The sequence below is a fragment of the Kwoniella dejecticola genome, chromosome 8 (genome assembly GCF_000512565.2).
Source record: "Kwoniella dejecticola CBS 10117 chromosome 8, complete sequence".
NCBI lineage: Eukaryota > Fungi > Basidiomycota > Tremellomycetes > Tremellales > Cryptococcaceae > Kwoniella > Kwoniella dejecticola.
Window position 1 is genome coordinate 502,950 of NC_089308.1, and position 14,471 is coordinate 517,420.

Sequence of the window (14,471 nt, forward strand, 5' to 3'; positions counted from 1 at the left end):
AAGATATACATGCATACATGGTAACGTAATTGAAAAGTAAAGAGTAACAGAAGAATCACCAATCACCCCGCGTATAGCCACCAGGTATCCTACCAGGACCTTCCCTTTCCGCTTCTCGTTCCCTTTCCGCTTCTCGTTCCCTTTCCGCTTCTCTAAGCTGCGTTCCACTGGATCCGAGGCCATCCTGCCTTAACCCCGCATCGCTCTCTTGCGGCGGGTCTGGATCTGGTATACGTGATAAAGAAGTGACTGAGGGTGTGACGGGCGGAGTCGATAGCGGTGTACCGCCAGAAAAAGCCCGGGGCGGCGGAGAGGGGGACGGTAAATTCCATATTAACCGTATTATATGTTTGAGGGGAAGATCAAAGACCAATGGGGGTTCTTGTATCCGTATACGTGATCCGCTCGGAGCTGGTGCATTCGTCAGCTCAGCTCGGCGCGTATCACCCTGTGACTCCCAAGCTCAAGCTCTAGCTGAGGAGAGAGAGCCAAAGCAGGCAGCAGGCAGCAGGCGACGTACATGATTTCGTAGAATTGTTCTGATCATCATTCAACCATAATTCCCTATCTGCTTGATCTTCATCCCCTTGAACAGCTTGATATCCTTTCCCTCCCTTCCTTCTCCGTCTCCGGGAGGATCCTTCTTCCACGTCGAAGTTGACATCATCGACTTCTTCGTCAAATATTGTTGTTGACAAGGGCAGCTGTGCTTCTTCTGGCGGTAAGAGTAGATCATCATAAGGTAAGGCTGGAGATTTGGGTAACTGGGTAGAATGGTTGACGTATGATACACATAGTCCAGTTAATTGCATGATGAACAGTAATAAATCCAGGAGTAAAATCCGGGTCAAAGATGCTGGGTTTGCTATTATCCCATACGCGGCAAGTCAATTATCAGCATTCATTTCGAAAGAACCGACATCATCTTGGCACAAACACACGCAAAGACAAAGTGAAAAGGGACAGGAGATCAGTGATGAGTACAATAGCTCACCTTGACCGACAAAGTCCAGTACCAGCCCTTTCCCGCCGTTCATCCCTCCTGCGAAATCTAGTAGGTGTAAAAAGGCGGCCGCGATATTAAGAGCGACCAGCATGAGGGAAAGCCCGAACAGGCTCTTTGTTGGATGTATGAATGCACAGGCATTGATCTGGACTTGAGCAAGTACTCTCGAAATCAGAATGAGGAGGTTGGGTGTGTAGAAATGTTGCATTACACATATAGCTTGAGCTGTCGTTGCGAGCTGAATTGGTTTTCGACCGGGAATTCGTCAATAATCAGGACAAGGCCAAGAAGGAATGGTGACCGGTGAACTTACGGATGCGACGGCATGACGCCGCTGAGGGGCATACACCATACCCTATCTTTGCTACTGTGAAAAAGGGAGTTTCGCAGTGTCTATGATTGTCTGCTCTCGGGATCGATTGTTATGACTCGTACTTGCGTTTCGAGCGATTGATCGGTCGCTAGCTCATATGCTCATCGTGCGTGCACGAGACGCTCTGAATCGGCGCAGATGAGACTGTACGACCTGATGTTTGTCGAGGCTCGGTCGGCTCTGTCTGTCAGGACAGGAAGGTCTTGAGTATGACACTGGTGTCTATGGTAGGATGAGGACATGGACATGGACAGAAAGGGGATGCATCGCTCTTGTCTTTGCTTTCAATCAGTGCTCAATCCGGGGCCTCGCGATGATTTACGAGTTTTGCTATTCGCATTACAAATCACGAGAACGAGGGATGCAGGATTACAAAGTGAATTGTAATCGGAATCGTAATGAGCTTGTGCGCCCTGACGCGTTTCGACTGACATGTTAAATCATTTTCATCCGGCTCGTTTTATCATTTCGAAACACAATAACATTCATCATTGACCACCAGCATTCACAGTATAAACATAGCCGACAGCGACAGCGACAGCGATGGCCCGTGTTTCGTCGTGAAGAGGACGAATTGTCCCACATTGACATCGCTTGATTCTCGTATTTTCATGGGAGCGCCGCGTCAAGAATCAAAGTTATGGTCTTGCAAGCCCCCACCGCCCAACATTCTCGATTGACGCATTCCCACTCAACAACCTCTCTTCATTCCGATCCACCCTCATCCTCTCGAGCATCAACTCCTTCGGTGTGCAATCGATCGTCCACTCCTTCTTTGTACCGTCAATCAGCCACCCCATCCCTGTATCGAGGTTCCAGCGTTTCGTCCTCATACAGAAGATCTTCAACGCCCTCATTGTTAGGTCGAGCATCCACACCGATACTCTTCCCCAATGGTGGTCGGATCCGTTCTCACTCCGTCAAGCCAAAGACGGACGAAGAGAGGAGACAGGAAGAGATAGCGAAGCGGAAGATTGATTCTCAGCAGAAGCTCAAATCCGCCTGGGAGTTGATCAAGGAGAAATACGGTTCGATCAGGATAGAAGACGATGACGAGATCGACTTGCGTACCGGTAAAATTACTAGAGATAGGGGTAAACTTCGAGAATATGAAGGAAGAGAATTTGGCGAAGTCTCGGATGACGAGAACGAAGATGAAAGATCATCATTATTTGGTGGAACTCCGGGAGAAACGGAGTACGAGTATGGTAGTGACGAAGATGAGCTGGGACAGTGGGATGAGAGATCTGGACTGGGATCTCAATATTCTGATACACCGTTGTTTGAGGAAGAAGCCGAGCTCTTGAAGAGGAACGAAAGTTGGGATACACCCGAAGCGCAAAGTGATTTACAGGAGTTTCTAAAATTGGAAGCCGAGCAACAACGGCTTTTCGGTCGAGATACAGATGTCGAAGACAACGAGGTGGACTCAGAACGACACGATGATATGCCCCTATCGGAAGACTCTGATTCCTATGATGAAGATGAATCGCTACTCTCGCCCAGGTCAAGAGGAAATTATGTGAATCCACCGAGATTAGAGGACCTTTTCTTGTCGGACGACGAGCAAGCAGGGGAAGTAGAGGAATCTTCGGAAGATGAGCTGCTTTTGGGCAGTGACGGAGTCGTTGAGGAGTTATCGACTTTCGATGGGGGGTCTTTTGATCGGGAAACTGTCACCGTCGTAGAAGTACGTTCTTTGCTCTCTCCTCTTTTAATCTTGCGCAATATATGCTCATATTCAGTCAAAATAGCCTCTCACGGATGATACAATTGAACCTGTTTCTCAACCTCGCCCGCGGCAGATATTGGAAGTCGTTATCCCTGTCCGGCCACGAAGAGCATCCCTTCCTGGGTCGATTACGACCAGACGCCCTCGAGTCGCACCTGCAAGGATATCGACTTCCGTGTCGGCGCCGTCCTTGGCTAATTTGTTCGACTCTCCCCCGCCAGACGACGACTTGTGTTCGAGAACTTCCTCGCCCGTTTCAGCACGCCAGATTTCGCCTGAGCCCCTTCCTTCTCCCTCGCCCTCATCGCACAGTATACATCAAATCTCCTCGTCCCGCTCCGGGCGCAACGTACCCCAGTCGCCATCGCCGTCAAGTCAAACCACGGCCGATTTTGTGACTCTCACATCCTCATCGAATGGAGGCGGTCGGACAAGTTCACTGTATCGGGCGAGCATCAAAGGCAAATCGCGAATGATCGGTGAACGACCATCTGAGGACGCTGTTGCTCAATCCATGACTGTCTCGCCTGGCGATGCTAGCGATGTGTCGCCCTACTACACCCGATTATGGAAATCACGATCAGGGGCCATCAAATTATGCAAGCGATGCAAGAAGGCTGGTGGCGAAAGAGCAGACAAAGCTGCTCTGTGTCGGGGTCGGAAGGGACCGTCACGGTGTTTGTTCGAGTCGAGTGGGCGAGACAAGCAAGCAGAATTGCGATCGGATCATGAGCCCGGTCTTGTGGAACGAGCTACTTCTGGATCGTCGCGTCCTGATCGCCGGCGCACGGTGGGACGATCAGGAAGCAGGGCGCACAGCCTGACGACAGATAAATCAGACACGGACAATTCGCCTTCGGTCGGGAGGAAGCCCAATCGTCGAAGTAAGCTGGTGGCGGCTATATCGGATAGCGAGACTGAACAACGTGGTCGATCTGCTACCACTCCCTTTAGAGCTACGAGCGAGTATCCCGAAGAGCCTTCTGGACGACCCGATGATTTAGATCCCGATATATATTGCCAGAGTATGATTTACAGGAAGAGTGGACGCGCAAGGTACTGCGGTCAATGTTGGGATGCTGGTGGTGATAGGAAGGACAAAGCCTGGTGGTGTAAAGGCAGAGCTTGGATTAAATTCTGTTACTTCTCTACGGACGAAGATGGAGGGAACTCGGGGCTGCCGAGAAAGCAAAGTACCATACCGAACCCGCACAGTAAAAGGACTACACCTGGACGAACACCTGAAGTTCAACTTCCTCTGCATTCTAAGGGCGATAGGATCAAACGAAAAAGAGTCATTTCCTCAGAGATGCCGTCAAATGGACTTCATCTAGTGAGAGCGACGCCAACGTACAATACAACGCATATGCCATCGCCTCCGCCCACTTCGTCTGTTGAGCCTTGTTCGCCCATGCTATACGGAGGTGAACAGGCAGAGAGGACTCGCTCGTTATCTGCCTTTTCGATGCCGCCATCGTCTCCGCCGATATTCACTCCCTCGACTCGACCTGTACATCCTACGCCGTCGCCTTCCCTGTCAGCTACAGCAGCTGCAGAATCACCGACCACCCAGAAATTCTCTACAGTTCCGACCCGAGGCGCAACTATCGGTTACAGACCTACGCCTCCTTCCTCAGTGGACGGAGCTCGAAGCTCATCTCTAATGAGCGAAAATATGCCCCTGAGTCTACCGAGAAGAGGTATTCTACGACGTCCGTCGGATGCCTCCTGCCCACCAAGTAGCGGAAGTATCAAACGAGCCAGATTCTCGTTACAGCCTCGATCACCAGTCCGCTATGAGTCTTCCGATCCTTTGCAAGACACCGACCAGAGTGACGAGGATGGCGCATCGCTAAGCGGCAACTCCCTCCACTCGCAAGTTGGATCGTCGCCGTACTTCGGATCTTCCTCACCTGGTATAAGGGCCGACCGATACTCGTGCAGTGCAAGTCCACTGCGGAATGAGTGGTCCGTCCGAGCTAGAGATATCGGTATTCAGCTGGGTCCTGAACATACAGGCTCTTTACCTCGAGGAATGATCAAAGCCTTGGCTCCTTCATTAGGTAATTCATTGTCGAACATCTCAGCAGTTACACCAACAATATCTGAATCAATGTCAATAGCAAAACCAACTTTGGCGTCTTCTGCTTCGATCAACCGATTTTCTTTGCCCACGCCGACACCCAGTACAGGTTCCTCCGCTCCTCCGCCATTCAGACCAACGGTGCGCAACCGATCATCCCCTGCCCTGAGGAGAGGTGGAAGTGTCATTGGCGGCGATTCGTCAAATACCACCGGGCTCATGTTACCTCCCCCTGTACCGATAAAACAATTCACCCTAGCCCCTTCACCTGCTCCTGCGCCTGCGCCTGTGCCTGCGCTGGCTCTCGACGCCGTGTCCGATTCTACTTTCGCTTCGGTATCTGCGTCTGTGCGTAGACTGGAGACGCCTATCACACCCTCAATCGGAAGGACTGAGCCGAAGAGCTCAACATCAGCGGCGTCGAACCTACAATCGCAACTTAAACCACTCAATAGGACGATAAAAGGCAGATCTCGCTCCAGGTCAATCTCCATCACCCCTTCGTCCTCTTCTTCCTCTGCAGCATCATCCGCCAGATTAACTACACCCTCGTACAGACCTCTCTTGAGGATGGTAGCTACTACGCCGAGGAAGAAGTCGCGGATCGAGCGTGAGTTGGCGAGAAGAGCAGAGGAGATGGATGACGCGGGTCTAGAATGGGGTATGGACGAAGATACGGAAGATGGAGGAAGGATGTGGAGAGAAGCTAGTGTTGTGATGCTTCATAGTGAATTATAGTTATAGTATAGGTGGCGCCTCAATGGTATGATCTTTTCGTGAATTGGTGCGAGACGACTTGTAATGTGAGAGGAGGGAGCTGATGACGGAGAATGCACATGAAAAATGTGTGAAGGTGGATGAGTGTCGTTTGATGGATCTCGATGGAAAATTGGATTATCTTTCTGTAGTTGTATATAGTATATCGAGTGTAATTCATAGGAGGATCTTCTTAATCCACATGCATTGGAACCATATCTACTGTTCTTTTCAATATCGATATCATCAGCCAAGATGCATGAATATTTAGCTAGCACCTTGGCTCTCCGAGGAAATTGGGAACCAAATAACGGGGCGCAGCGAGATTAGATAAGTGCGGAATGAGGAGATGACGTCAAGCAAGCGATCGACAAGTGACAAGTGGGCCGATGGGATGGATGCAAGATATTATTGGAATTTCCACCAGATCGAACATCGTCAGATGCGCTAATACAACATCACACTTGATGGCTTGCTTGTTGAACAATATTCTTCGAACTTCGAACGATATACAGTAGTAGTATTCTCACGTAACATAACCCAGCAATCCAAGTGATTCTCTGTATAGTTATACAAATACAACACCTTTGGTTCCCCTCAAATTGACTCACTTCAAACTCATCGCTCATCACTCATCACTCATCATGCCCGATCCATCCGGTTCGACCGTCCGAAAAGCCTTCTTGCTCGAAGCGTTCCTCAACCTCCTCTCTTTTCCCCTGCTAACCAACACGCGGGGTACACTCTCCTTCCTCCTCCGTGATCCAGGGGAAATCAACGATTCCACCGTCCTCTTCGCCAGGTTGTTCGGCGGGGTGATCATTGGCGGACTTACGACGGCACTGATATACGGGGCGAGACATATACCTTCAAGGAGAAATACGTATTGGACTCTAGGTATGGGAGAGGTATTGCTCATTCCTATCTTAGCTCTAGAAGCCTCGAAACAGAAAGGAGCATTGAGTACTAGGGCAGCAATTGGAAGTATTGGGTTGTTGTTGCCCCCGTTGTTATGGAGGATTTTTGTGCTGTATGTAAGGCCGGAGATGATAGGGAATGAACGGGCATCGAAGAAGAATGAGTGAGTAGTGAGTTGTTTTGACTGTACCTGGGATCGGAAATCGGAACTTGTGATTGATATTGCGTTGTATCGATTGAAAGGAGAGAGCCGCTCATACGGGAAGAAGAATAGTAGTAGTAGTAGCGCTTCGCAGCAAGTGCGAAAGTGCAGGTCCGCGGCTCTGTCCATCCTTTACGTTTGAGGTGTGAGCGTCACCAAATGTTGGGAATGTACGTTCATGGCGGGTCTAGACTCGATTTGACTTCCAATCTGATCTGTCCCACAAAGGAGTCCGAGTGGGATGTCACTCGATTAGCTTTGGCAGATCACCAATCAAGGTGATTCGCTGGTCATCCCTCCTTCCAATATACAGCACAGTCCTTTGATCTGAATTGCAGAGTACTGATCGGGTGACCTTCCCATTCTTGGTGTTTCGATGTTTCGGTATCTCAACCTTAGCTGATCAATACCGTTGACTGCAACTGCGCGCTGAAAGGGCTATCGAGGAGATATTCATCAATTGAGGGTACTCATCATTATTAACAAATTAGCTGATCGATCAAACGGGGTGGCCAATCCGCTTTCCAAGCACTGGAAACCGAGAAACCGGTACTGACCAATAACCTATAAATACCTGTCGAGACCAGCTCAAAATTCATTACTCCCATCATTATCATTACATCCCTTTCCGACAACTGTTCATTGACTGAACATCCCACGCCCTCTCCCTCTCCCACTCTCACTCGCTTACTTACTCACTTACCTATCTGACTACCATGTTATCCGCTATCCTCCTCTCCCTCATGGGCGCGAATGCAGGCATTCACGTTGCCGCTGCTCCGGCCCTTACAGCACGACAAGCTGAGTCTCACCAAGTCACCGTATGTCCCCTTGGCCCCTTCCCCTTCCCCTGACCCTTCCTCCTTGGGCATATGCTTACGCAGCCTGATCCGGTAACTTTGCAATCCCAATCCAACTGATTATGGAGTTTGTTGATCTTGCAGATGGTCAACAACTGTGGATCTGGAGAAGCAGTCTTCGTCCATGAAGGCAATCATTCCCCCTCTGGATCATCAGCGATATCTGGCCCGCTCAAAGGCGGATTAGCCTGGATGTCAGGTATTGACGGCGTGGCGTGCGGTGATAATGGCCTCAACTGCGGTCTAGTCGAATTCACCCTGATTAATTCTCAGGACGGTATGCAGAACTCGGCGGATTATAGTTTGTTAGATGGAGTCGATGATGAGCTGGGAACCAGTTTGGGTAATCATCAATTGTAAGTGGTATCCATCCTCGCGCTCCCCCGCCCCCCTTCGTCCTATCCTGTTACGCCTGCTTTCGAAGTCGTCCTGCTTTTCGGAGACTGAAAAGTAATGTTGCTGCCTCCATCCCAGCCAATACTCTATGGATTTCACTTTCGACGGATGTACGCCTTTCCACGCCAATTCGCCATGTACGGGCGACTCAGCCGAAGCTTGTCCTGGTGGTTTCCTCGACTCCGCCACGGAGGGAGGCGCTCCTGTACAGTGTTTGGCCGATAATGTTGGGGTGAGTCATCACCTCCTCCAATCCCCCCATTAAGCGGGTTTTGTGGCTGACAAGAGGTTGGGGATTTGTAGATCACCATTACCTTCTGTTCATCCGGCGGACCACAACCTAATGACGCTGCCGATCCCGCGAATCCTGCAGAAGGCAGTCCTGTCTCCGCCCCTCCCAGCGGTGCACCTAGCGACTCAGCACCTATTGCCGGCTCTTCTGCCGTTCCGACAGGTGCTGCTTCGGCATCTGCTGGGTACCAGCCAGGTGACACAGCCGTAGTACCTCCTGCTGCTGGCTTGTCGACTTCAATGAACCCCGCTGTACCCTCTGTACCGGCCGATTCGGCCGCTTCCTTGCCTGCGAGTATGCCACCATCCGGTACTAAGGCCGCGATCACTTCTTTCGGAACAGCGCCCTCGGCTGCTCCTGGTGCAGTCGATTCAGCTACTCTCCCTCCGCCTGCTGGTCCGTTCGGTTCCCAAGCCGTCCAACCCAACGGGGCAGGCAGTGTAGCTGAAGGCGGGCCGTCCATCGCCACTGTCCCGTCCGTCTCACCTGTGGCACCGGTTGGAGCTGTCGCTACGAGTGTCCCTTGGTCGGAGACTGCTTCGCAGAAACTCAACTGGGCTATCAATTACGCCTGGACCAGAGGTTTCGACTAGAAAAGCGGAATACGCTACACACTGTAGTGAAGGTTGTAGCTTTTGTATCTCATGATGCATCCCCTCTGGAAGGGGAGTTCTCATGCCTTCCAGCGTCATACGCTCCAGTGTGACCTGAACATTGGCCTTTCTCTACCACAATCAGCTATTTCATGTTGGGATCCTAGATCCCCCTCACTTCCTTTCTGAGGAACTGTACATGAGCGCCTCGATCATGCCAGGGTCAAGTGTCATACTGGCCAATCCACTCTTGAGATCCCTTTGACTGCTTAAACGAGTGGAAATAGCGTAGAACTAACACATCATCATCGGTCATCAAAGGCATTGTCTACTCTCATTGAGAATGGTGATTGATCAATCTCGGTGCTGGATTGATCATGTACATCGTGTATCTATAAAAAGCAGGCTCTCTACGTTCCACGGAATGTCCAATATTCGATGTCCATACTGTACAGCTGGGTGTTACACAAAGGATACATTCGATATTGTCTCTTAGAAACGTATAAGATGGCTGCAGTATATGTCGTAGACAACAACTCAATCTCTGTGTTGCGACCAACAAAGCTCTGCACTCCGACGATGGTTTTACAAATCTCAATAGCGCTTGTTGTCCTTCCTCATCTTGCATCTTTCGCTCAGGCAGTAAGGTCGATCACAATCGACAATCAGTGTCCTGGGACACTCAACATGGGGATAGCGTCTCCTCAGGGAGGAACCACCAAGCTTGACGGATCACCTCATCCGGGAAGTTGGGCTCAGCAGCCAGGGACATACACTTTTTATGTTCCTGATGGATGTAAGTCAATCTCCACCTCTGAAAATATTGACATTATTTTATTCGCTTCCTATACTGACGTTTCAGTGAGAGGAAATGTACTGAAAATATGTGTTGATCAGGGGCAGTCGGTCGTGTTTGGGCTAAAAGTGGATGTTCGGGCGGAGGAGCGGGTTCGACTTGTTTGGTAGGCGATTGTCCAGGTGGATGGTCAGTCGTCTCAAACTTCTTGTAAACCAATATTGTAGTCTAAGGCTGAACCTTGCGGATACTGACACTTTCCCAATAGCGATGGTGTCAAGAATGGAGCAGCAGGAGCCACGGTGCGTATCAGCTATCATATCTAATTCTGATATGATCATACGCTCATACTGTTTGTTTTATTGTCGCAGTTGGCCGAGTTCACCATGAACGCATATATGAACTCTGATTCGTATAATAGTCAGTATCCACGAATACCGACGCCCTCTTACTGGCGTGTCGACATAGCTGATATACTGAGATTGCACTCAGTCTCGATTGTCGACGGGTATAATTTCCCTATGCAGATCACCGCCACGGCAGGCTGTCCGACTGCATCGTGCGGGACCACTCAAGATCTCTTGGAAGTTTGTGATCCATCTTTGATCTTTCCCAAAGGGTCCGATAAGATATGTGGGTCATTAACATGCGTTTGCTCAAAATTTGCAGTTCGAAAGGCCAGCATACAAGGCTGCAGCTTTAAGCTCACCGTATAATGTGACTGTTTAGATAGCTGCAATTCAGCTTGTGGGAATGCCATCCAATTCCGTAAGTCAACTCCATATTACTCGTACTCGGTATATATGCATTGCTCCAAGATTTAACCCGATTTTGCCTGTGCAGAGGACGGAACATCGGGTCAATTAGTCAGTGCAGACATAGCCGACTCGCCCTCGTGTTGCGTCAAGAATGGGGTAGCTGTGGACCATAAAGATTGCCCTAATACCTATATTCGCAAATTCCCAGCTCATAAACCTGATTGACTCTTGAATTTGATGTCAGCTGACTTTGGAAACATGTGTATAGCATTCTACAAGCAGATGAAATCGCTCTGTAAGACTGCCTATGTCTATTCTGACGAGTAAGTCGATTTTCTGCATTATGCCTTCTCCTCGACGGAAAGCAATGGGAAAGTGGCTGAAGTGCGTGTCGGTGTTTCGACGATCAGCGATATGTATTAAGACGCCATTCTAGGTTGTCCGGCCGATTCCAACCCATCTGTAAGCCAGATTCATCGTTGGCATCCCATCAATTTTCATCGAGTCGTCAATCATGAATCCCATCTACCGACTTCGCTCACGTACTCATGCCATGGCAGTACACCGTGATTTTCTGTCCGGGCGGTAAAGGTTCCGGACTGAATCCGCCACCAGCTTCGTCAGCCAAGAAGATGGACACTACACCGGGCGATAATAGCGGCAACCTCCAAGGAGGTCCAGCACAGAGTAATATATGGGGCAAAGGGTCCGGACAGCCAGTGGAAGGCGGAAGTGGGAATATACCTGCTGGTGTAGCCTCTTCAAACGTACCTGCTGTGCCGGCTGGTTCTTCGGTGTCTGCGCCATTACCGGCGAGTAGCTCTGCGCCTGCGTGGGGAGGCAGACCTACGTGGTTAGCCAGATTATGATTCGCTCCGATGCTATCATCCCAGTATGTGCATGAGTATGTGATGTTATGTTATGTTATATTATGTCGATGATATGATTATATAGCTACAGTTTTACTGATAGACATCCGTTGATCCGTTCTGTCCGCGATATTGAGTCGTTCCGCATTATGTCTTGTATCGCATTATAGGTAAATCGTCCGATCGTTTTGTCTTTTTGACTTGAGTGTGGTTCCGGTGAAGATCAGGTAGGTGGAGGAGAGTGTATCGCGGTCAACAGAGGAACAGGTACCAAGATGAGGAGAACGTATGATTGTTTCGTTGATACTTGCAAAAGTCATTTTGCTGGTCATTCCAGGTTGCCATCAGACCACCACCAAGCCTAATATCAATCCTGCTGCCGTTATAGTTCCCATTATCCATCCTGATCCGCTTTTGATGAAGGGTATGTCCAGTCTTCCAGCTGAGCCCGTCTGCAGGGATCCCCCATCTCCTGCTGTTCTGGTCGCAGTGACGGTCAGTCCTCCGACGACGGTCAACTGGGCATGTATCGTGCTTGTCTGGAAAGCCACACAGCTCAGCTTTGTGAACTTGTGAGGGGTCGATCGAGGCGAATTGTCGATATGGAATACATGGAATACATTCAGAAGGATCCATGATTCCGTTCAACTCACCACCAAGACGATACCTGAACTCCCGGCTTGATCCGTTGTTTCTCCGGTGGACGTCACGGTGACTACTACTAATCCTCCGTCTGAGCCTGATGTAGCTCCTGGGTCGGTCGCTGTAACAGTCACCACGGCTACAGAGACGTCAAGATCAGCCCTTGTAAGGTGCTTGATGCAAGGGATATCCAGATCGTGGCGATACACTCACCTTGTCCATCATCAGTCGGTACGGCGGTCTGGGTTGCCGTCCCTCCGCCAGCTGTCACAACCACGACCACGGTCTCCTCTGACTGTCTCGTCGTGACTACTCCATTGCTAGTCTCTACGGTCTGCGTAGTGAATGTCCGGGTGGCTGTAGCTGTTATTGGTCCACCCGGTGTAGGAGTGGTTGACGGAGCTGGTGCTGCAGAAGCTTGCGAAGAAGCGACTGTTGTCGAAGTGGGCTGATCAGTCGCAGAGGCCGAGGACGAAGGTTGAACGGATGGGCTCGCTGATGCAGCTGATGACGCTGCCGGGTCTGGCGTTGTAGCGGAAGAAGGTATGATTGTGTTCGAACCTGCAGAAGAGGAAGGGTTGATCGACATGGATCCCAAAGCAGAAGAAGGGGAAGCGGACGACGGAGAAACACCGATAGTCGATGAAGTACTCTGCGATTGAGAAACGACTGCAGACGGCGAGAGGAGGGAGGATTGAGTGGAGCTCGGTGCAGAGACGACTGGGATAGAGGAAGCGAGGGACGTACTTGAAGGTGAAGACGGCGAAGCCGAAGATGCGGCTGACGACCCGATGGTGCTCGACTCGGCAGCAGACGAAGGATCGATCGATGAGGGCTGAGCGGAGGAAGATGGCGTTGGATTTTCAGAAGATGCTGCTGATGATGGGGCAGGAGACGGAGTGGCCTCAGGACTTGATAATGGCGCAGCCGAGCTAGCTTCAGAGGATGGGGCGACTGAGCTAGGTACCTCCGAAGAAGGTGCCGGCGCTGCAGAGCTCGGGTCAGGAGGCGATGATGACGGCAGGGGTGAAGATCCACTCGGTGATGGTGTAGCTGTAACGGCTGAGGATCCGACACCCGAAGACCTTTACCCGGAAGCAGGTGATTCATGAGCCCGCTGGCTTCTCGACCAATGATGGAGGTCACAATACTCAATACTCACTCGACCGCGGAAGAAGGGGTCACTTCAGGCGAAGGGGCAGGGGAGACAGTAGCTGATGCGCTCTCTAGAATGGTAATCAATCAGCTTGACCAGCGAGACATGCGACTGTAAGAAATTCTCGAGCGGGAAGATGTACTCACCTGCAGCTGACGAAGATGGTACATCTTGCCTTCTTACCAAGTCCTGCCTATCTACATGAGGTCTCGCACATGCCTGACCGATCAGGCACAAAGCGCCTAACCAGAAAGGTGCTCCCAGCATTTCTCACCGCAATTCACGCAGAAGCTCCTGCAGAATCCGTCGTATTGCTCGCTAACAATGAACACCTGTTGGACGGCGCATTAGGACTACTGCGCACGGTCGGACTGAAAGCGATGTCGAGTATCCGGTAACACAAAGGAACTATGAAGATAGATATAAGCGGGTTTCGACCACTATTGCTTATCGGTCAAGGTGACAGTGAGTACACAAGATAGTCGCGGTCTCAAGCCAAGGCGGGGCTATGCATCAGTCGGAGTGCGGACAAAGTGTGAGATTTGGCTAATTGCGTTAATGTTGAAAGGCTAGTCACGTTGAGAAAATGTTCAAGTGGAAAAACGTCATGTCATGTCCATGTCCAACCTCCACTTGCTGCCAATCGAATGAGGCACGATGTGTGGCGCTTGAGAAGAGAAAAAGATATGCTTAATCCACAGCCGAGAGGCGCATCTTAGAGTACAGCTGTTTCTACTAGTAGCGACTGACGAGCTCATGCCCTCCTTGGTACGTATGCTGTTAATTTCCCTACTAAGACACAGCGGGTGCTGAAATACGATATAGTCCGAACATGTCGGAGACAGCTGTCTTGACGTTCGTGCTCAGAAGTAGACATCCATTCGTTTTGAGCAACAGAGGGGAGCATAGTATGACCTCATGCAATGATCCGAAGAGGATTGATCCGGCATGAATGTAAGTCAGGACCGGAATTCCAGCTGCTTCGAGAAGGTCGCGTGATTTCTGATCCGCGATTACCTTATCTGCCCTGGGCGGAGCA

At 50.4% G+C, this 14,471-nt stretch overlaps 7 protein-coding genes across 7 annotated transcripts; 5 read left to right on the forward strand and 2 right to left on the reverse strand.

Moving 5' to 3' along the window:
- Positions 1-55: 55 nt before the first annotated feature.
- Positions 56-1,358, reverse strand: I303_106510 (uncharacterized protein; the record flags this gene model as incomplete). The annotated part of the gene is made up of 4 exons (XM_018411492.2): positions 56-411; positions 521-865; positions 995-1,244; positions 1,320-1,358. The coding sequence occupies 4 exons, from the start codon at positions 1,356-1,358 to the stop codon at positions 56-58; spliced, it is 990 nt and encodes a 329-aa protein (XP_018259304.2).
- Positions 1,359-2,019: 661 nt separating this feature from the next.
- On the forward strand, positions 2,020-5,932 carry I303_106511 (uncharacterized protein; the record flags this gene model as incomplete). The annotated part of the gene is made up of 3 exons (XM_065969387.1): positions 2,020-3,069; positions 3,134-5,174; positions 5,235-5,932. The coding sequence occupies 3 exons, from the start codon at positions 2,020-2,022 to the stop codon at positions 5,930-5,932; spliced, it is 3,789 nt and encodes a 1,262-aa protein (XP_065825459.1).
- A 662-nt stretch (positions 5,933-6,594) lies between these two features.
- On the forward strand, positions 6,595-7,142 carry I303_106512 (uncharacterized protein; the record flags this gene model as incomplete). Its single annotated transcript, XM_018411490.2, has 2 exons — positions 6,595-7,031; positions 7,112-7,142. The coding sequence occupies 2 exons, from the start codon at positions 6,595-6,597 to the stop codon at positions 7,140-7,142; spliced, it is 468 nt and encodes a 155-aa protein (XP_018259302.2).
- A 644-nt stretch (positions 7,143-7,786) lies between these two features.
- Positions 7,787-9,211, forward strand: I303_106513 (uncharacterized protein; the record flags this gene model as incomplete). The annotated part of the gene is made up of 4 exons (XM_018411489.1): positions 7,787-7,891; positions 8,015-8,286; positions 8,405-8,558; positions 8,630-9,211. 4 exons carry the CDS (start codon positions 7,787-7,789, stop codon positions 9,209-9,211), a joined length of 1,113 nt encoding a protein of 370 aa, XP_018259301.1.
- A 687-nt stretch (positions 9,212-9,898) lies between these two features.
- I303_106514 (uncharacterized protein) lies at positions 9,899-11,188 on the forward strand (the record flags this gene model as incomplete). The annotated part of the gene is made up of 9 exons (XM_018411488.2): positions 9,899-10,007; positions 10,109-10,196; positions 10,276-10,309; positions 10,379-10,427; positions 10,500-10,640; positions 10,737-10,775; positions 10,851-10,961; positions 11,034-11,088; positions 11,176-11,188. The coding sequence occupies 9 exons, from the start codon at positions 9,899-9,901 to the stop codon at positions 11,186-11,188; spliced, it is 639 nt and encodes a 212-aa protein (XP_018259300.2).
- A 125-nt stretch (positions 11,189-11,313) lies between these two features.
- I303_106515 (uncharacterized protein) lies at positions 11,314-11,634 on the forward strand (the record flags this gene model as incomplete). Its single annotated transcript, XM_018411487.1, has 1 exon — positions 11,314-11,634. The coding sequence occupies one exon, from the start codon at positions 11,314-11,316 to the stop codon at positions 11,632-11,634; it is 321 nt and encodes a 106-aa protein (XP_018259299.1).
- A 344-nt stretch (positions 11,635-11,978) lies between these two features.
- Positions 11,979-13,699, reverse strand: I303_106516 (uncharacterized protein; the record flags this gene model as incomplete). The annotated part of the gene is made up of 5 exons (XM_018411486.1): positions 11,979-12,173; positions 12,288-12,415; positions 12,490-13,361; positions 13,439-13,502; positions 13,579-13,699. 5 exons carry the CDS (start codon positions 13,697-13,699, stop codon positions 11,979-11,981), a joined length of 1,380 nt encoding a protein of 459 aa, XP_018259298.1.
- Between the last annotated feature and the right edge of the window lie 772 nt (positions 13,700-14,471).